The 5697-nt window shown below is 62.9% G+C and overlaps 1 protein-coding gene across 1 annotated transcript in view; it reads right to left on the bottom strand.

The window, feature by feature from the left end:
- Positions 1-5427, bottom strand: part of Dusp8 (dual specificity phosphatase 8) — a 6914-nt gene extending 1487 nt beyond the window's left edge. The window contains exons 1-4 of the mRNA XM_013033361.1: positions 5197-5427; positions 3622-3760; positions 949-1115; positions 75-246 (exon numbers count right to left, since the gene is read on the bottom strand). Coding sequence (XP_012888815.1) covers positions 75-246; positions 949-1115; positions 3622-3760; positions 5197-5427 — 709 coding nt within the window. The remainder of the gene's footprint in view (positions 1-74; positions 247-948; positions 1116-3621; positions 3761-5196) is intronic.
- Positions 5428-5697: the final 270 nt, after the last annotated feature.

The following is a 5697-nucleotide window of genomic DNA, read 5'->3' on the forward strand; positions in this document are numbered from 1 at the left end:
CCCCCCCGCCCCCCGTGCCTGAGCAAGGCCAGGGCCTCAGGCCAGCCTTCCTCCAGCAGGCCCCCCTGCCCTGCCCGCCTCCTCACCGATGAACTCGATGGACTTGTCCAGCCAGGGCAGCAGCTTTTCACAGTAGTTGTCGTTGATGGGAATGCGCATGAAGCGGCTCTCGCAGATGAAGTCCGGCTTGGGGCAGGAGTTGCTGGCATTGAGAACATAGCTGATTCCGTTCTGGGTCATCAGATCCTGGAGGCACGGCGGGGGGGGGGGGAGGGCGGGGTTTCGACCGCCAGCCGACGTGTTGCGGAGGGGGGGGGGGGACAGGTTGGAGGTGGGAGGCAGAGAAGGCAGGGGGAATGAGCGCTTCTGTTCTGCAGCCTGGAGACTCGGGATCTTGGGATGTGCTGGAGTCTGTGAGGAGGGGACTGAGACCAGCAGCCCCCCTCCACTCTGGCTGGGGAGCCAGGACTGTGCTATGGGCTGCCTCCTCTCCAAGCTCCACCCACAGCCTGGGGTCGCCTCCCTGGGCGGCGGCTTCACCCTGGTCCCTCGTCACCATTTTTAAAACCCAGGATTCTTTCTGAGCTGGCCAGGGGCCCAGTGACAGCAGCAGTTTGGCATGCAGGCCCCACCTACTGCGGAAGGCACTGGAAGCCTGCTTCTCTACCCACCCTCCTGGCCCCTCCCCCAAGCCCAGCATGCAGGCTGGGCCCCTGTGGAAGGCCCTAGAAGCCTGCTTCTCTACCAGCCCACCTGGGCCCTTCCCCCAAGTCTGGCTGAGGTCCTACTGGGGAGGGGTCCTGGGTCTCCCAGTGCCCCCACCCAATGATCCCCCCCCCGTCCACTGCCCTCCCTACCACCCCCTCAGGAGCCCGCTTCCGAGCCGAGCAGCCTTGTCTTCTCCTGGGACCCACTGGCACCCCGCACCACAGCCCCTCACGCACACACCTTGTTCAGCACATCTTTCTGAGAGCCCAGGTAGAGGTGAGGCAGGATTCGGGTCAAGCCCACACTGGGAACAGGCAGGCAGGGCTGGGAGAGGCTCATGGATGGCAGAGCAGCAGGCTTGCCCTCACAGAGGCCGGGGAAGCAGGAGGAGAAGGTGGCAAAGCCCCCTGTAGGAGACGCAGAGGAGACCCAGAGGCAGGTCAGACAGCTGGCCGGCTGAGGTGGGAGCGAGGCCGAGGCCAGGACACTAGCTACCACTGTGGCTGCGCCCTGCTGAGCCTCTGGCCTGAGCACCTGGACTACTCCTGGCAGGCCATGGGGCCACACCAGGGGCACGTGCTGTGGCCCATTTATAGCCTGAACCCATGCCCACACTCTTCCCCATGCAAGTTAGGGGCGGGCCCGGGGGACGCTGCTGTGATGCCCATAAAGCGGGGTCCAGGTGGCCAGTGGACACAGCACATGAGGCTCAAGTGGAGGCTGACTCAGACCTCAGCCAGGGTCTCCTGCTGGGGCACGGGTCCTGCAACACAGACAGGAAGCCCCCGCTCAACTCTGGCCTCCTCTGTGCTGATGCAATTGCTCCCTGCCTCCTGTTGGCTGGAAATCCCAGGCACGGTCTCCAGTGCCAGGCCTGGGAGGGAAGGCCTCCTCGGGGACCCTCCCCCCTCCGCCCTGGGCATGACATCACCCCTGGGATTGGTGTGGCCTGTAGGGGTATTTGTGGTTCAGTCATGGCTCCACTCCATCCAGATGACAGAACAGCAGGGAAACCTGGCGCGAAGCACACACGCCTGCTCCACGCAGGTGCCCTGTCACCTGCCACGCACACCCAAGTCCTGTGCCCCAGGCTGGTGAAGGAGCCCCTCCCCCCAAGAGCCGGGAGACCAGTTCCAGTCCCTAGTATGTCTAACTTGTGTCCACAGGCACGGCGTACTTATGTCTTCAGCCTCCAGCACTGCTGGGAGGCAGAGGGAAGCCGAGGGACATGGAGACAGAAGAGGGATCCAGGCCATACCTGGCCCGGCTGGCGTGCTGCCGTGTCTGACCTGACACTGGGCCGCACCCGCCTTGTGGTCACTACTCCTGGAGGTGTGGTGAACTGCTCAGCTGCACAAGGGCTGCCCACATACTTCTGGGTGACAAGCTCCCCTGACAAAGAGGCTCCAGGTTCTAGACTCAGCCAAAGCATCCAGCACGAGAGACAACTCCAAGCCAAGGCCCACCCTGTCTCCTAGGAATGGGGTTGAAGGCAGGGGCCTCGGCCCCCAGCCATTCCCATGTTCTTTCCTGTCCTGGTCTACAGAAGAGGTGGCAGGGACCTGGATAACTGATGCCCCGCCCAGACCATGGACAGTTGGTGCCTGGTGTGAGGGCTCCTCTGGCCTCAAAGACAGCTTGGCTTGGGGACTATGGGCATGGGAGAAAATGCCAGGTTGGGGGAGTTTAGGCCCAGCCTTGGAAGAAAAGGGGTCCTGTCCTTGGGAACCTACCAGCCAGGTGGGAGAAGCAGGTAATCTTGGCACCAGTGACAGCAAAGCTCACTGGCTCCTGGAGAGGAGTCTGAGCTGAGCTGCAGCGGCTCCTAGGTGAGGGTCTGCTTCCTTTTGGAGGGCCGGACCCCTCTGCAACCTGCCCTGAGGGGGTGGGGCTGGGACAGGGGCCTAGCAGCAGGACCCCAGCACCCTCTCCCACAGCCTCCCATCCTGGGAGGACCCACCCCTGGCATTCTCCTAAGCAAAGGTCACCCATGGCCTGGCTACGAGATCCTGGAAAACCGCTCCTCCACACATGGGCTTCCTTCTCCCCTACTCAAAGTCTTCCTTTTATCTCACAGGTCAAGGCAGGGCCAGCTTAGAGCAGAAGCTGTGCCCCCCTCCCAAGCAGGACCAGGAGTCTGTGCTGGGCAATCTGTTGGGCGGAGGGGGGACCCTGCCTTCAGTGTTCCATGCTGTCTGCCTGCTGTGGCCTGTGTTTTCCAGAGGCTGGGTGGCAGTGTCCGTGGAAATCCCTCCCGGGGCCAGGGATGGTGGACATCCCTGGGACAGGCAGCTCTATCGGGTGTCCTACCGCTGGGCCACCTTCCCAGGAGGTGGATCTCCAGTAGGCCTCGCAGCCACTGCGTGTGGGTGGGTGTGCATGAGTGGTGTGTGGTGTGAGGTGTGAGTCAGTGCCAGTGTGTGACTGGGAGGGGGCTTCCCAGCCTCCACTCCAAGGCCAGCTGGGGAGGCTACTTTTGGAGCACAGGCATGCCTGGAGGGGCCCTGTGGTGCCCCCCCCCCCGCCACAGTCAGAATCAAATAGGTTGTTGCTAGGCAACCTACAGTCAACTGACGCCTTCTGGGGAATCCCACAGTTTGGGGGCAGTGCCGGCCCAGGCTGGGTTCCTGGAAAGTGGGCTCTCTGCTTTGGCCCTCTTACCAAGACTGTGGCAGGAGTGGAGGGACTGTCATCAATGCCTGGGCCCCCTGCTCCCTCTCTACACTGAGCTGGCCATGGGCACTTCCTCTGGTCCACCCCTTCCCCTGCTGGGGGTAGACGTAGGCCCACACCGCAACAGCTCTGATATGGGCAGTCAGTGGGTGGTACCAAGATCCCTGGCCCCCTGTGCCAGCAGACACGCCCGCCCTGCTGCCCCCAGCCCAGGCAGGCGGACCCAGGAGGGAGCCTCACCCATTAGGATGGCCACGCTGTCGAAGCAGCCGTCCAGCTTGCTGAGCAGGATGGACAGGAAGCTGTCTGCGGCCAGCACACTGGCGTCCCGGGTGCTCTGGTCATAGACCACCACGTCCTGAGGTTCAGTGGTTTCTACCTGAAGGCCAAGGGGTCCCAGATGAGAGCGCTGTCAAGTGCTCTGTGCCTAGCCATGGTCACTGGCCTGGCCCACGGGGAGAGCACACCGTGGGAGGGCAGGGGGGAGGTGCCAGCCACCCGGCTGGCTAGAAGGGAAGACCAGTGCCCTGACACATGCCTTGTGCATTCCACCTGCCCAGGTGCCTTGGTAGGCTTACCTGGACAGGTGTAAACAAAATAACCCATCCAGTCAGGCAGGGGGGGAGGGGCTGGTGTTCTAGCACTCCTGGGTGAAAGGAACAGATGAGAGCTGTGTCCATTGTGACAGTCCCATTTGTAATGAGGAGTAACCAGGACTGTGGGTGCGCACGCACCCGGGCACGCGTACATGCACAGCCTTTGTTTGGGTCTGGGCTCAGTGGAGCTGACTGCTGAGCCAGCTTGCCTCTCTTTCTTTCTCGACTCCCTCCAACCCCTGATAGAGAAACTAAGGCTGCAGGACCCCCTCCCCCGCCCCCCCCCTGCCCCTTGCCAAGTCAGGACCCAGCTAACTGGAAGCTGGGGTCCCCCTTACCCTTCTTCCTCACTGTGCCAGCCTCGGGCCAGATGTTGAGAGGTTTTTGCTCAGGCAGGCTGACGTCCCCACCCCCACCCACACTCAGCCTTTAAGCCAGCTGAGCTGCCAACCCTGGGCTGGATGATGTCACCAGCAGCCAATAGGATCACACCCTGGCCGGAGCCTCCCTGGGGGTGATTAATCACCGGATTCCCCTTCCTTGTTGGAACTGCAGGGGGGTGGCTCTGTCCTTAGAGCAGGGGATTCCTGAACAGCGACCATCCCCCCCTCCTCTCCTGTCCCAGCTTGGCTGGTGGGCCGGGCTGCACCTGAACCCCTCCCCAAACCTCCTGCTGCTGATTGGCATGCCCCCTCCCCAGAGGGGGTGAGGGGTCCTGCACAGGTAATGCCCCAGGTTCCTTGCAGGGGTAACTGGCCCCAGGCCCCCTGCACAGATAACTAGTCCTGGGTCCCTCGCAGAAGTGACACCGCAGGTCCCCTGTACAGGTAACTAGTCCTGGGTCCCTTGCCCAGGTGACACTGCAGGTCCCCTGCACAGGGAACTGGCTCTGGGTCCCTTGCACAGGTAACTGACCCTTCTGCTGACCCTGCTTGTCTCTGAACCTCCTCACCCACTCAGTATTCCTCCCTCTGGGCTTGGGCACACTTGGCCCCACTTTTCCTGACCTCAGAGACAAAGGCCAGTCTGAGCAGCACTGTGTGGAGGGTCTGGTCTCCCAGTAGCCCTCCCCGAGCTGTGATACCAAGGACCCCTGCCTCTCCCCGCCCCTCCCCCCCCCCGTAGCTCAGCTGTTGGCTCCCGAGATGATGGGGTGTGCTGGGGAGGTGGTCAGGCGCAGGGGGGGTGGCAGGCACGTGCAGTGTGGGGGGCGGGGTACCTGGCTGCGGACGGCTGGCTGGATGAGCTCGGCAATGCTCACTTTGCCCTGCTGCAGCCGCCGTTTCACCAGCTTGGAGCAGCAGATGTTGACAGAGCTCAGCACGTGCCAGCTGTTGTACTCCACAAAGGAACGGCTGTCAATGACCAGAGGGCCCCCGGGCCCACCACGCAGCAGGCTAGCCAGCTTCTTGGCATCCATCACCTTCCGTGGAAGCCGGTCCCCTGCCATGGTGGGGCAGCGGGCAGCGCGGCTCCTGGAGGACGCAGCCTGCAGTGTGTGCAGTGCCCTAGTGCATGGCCCAGACCTGAGGGAGAGGCGGATGGTCAGGCGCGGGTGGGCCCTGGGTTGCAGCTGCAGGCTCCCAGTGGCCCCTGGGAGGACCCTGACATGACCACAGGGAGGGGTCATCCGAGCAGGCACAGGTGGCTCATGCCTACAATCCTGGCTACTCAGGCAGCTGAATCTGAGGATTTCCATTTAAAGCTAGCCCAGCCAGGG

Source organism: Dipodomys ordii, unplaced genomic scaffold (genome assembly GCF_000151885.1).
Source record: "Dipodomys ordii isolate 6190 unplaced genomic scaffold, Dord_2.0 Scaffold166, whole genome shotgun sequence".
NCBI classification, from domain to species: domain Eukaryota; kingdom Metazoa; phylum Chordata; class Mammalia; order Rodentia; family Heteromyidae; genus Dipodomys; species Dipodomys ordii.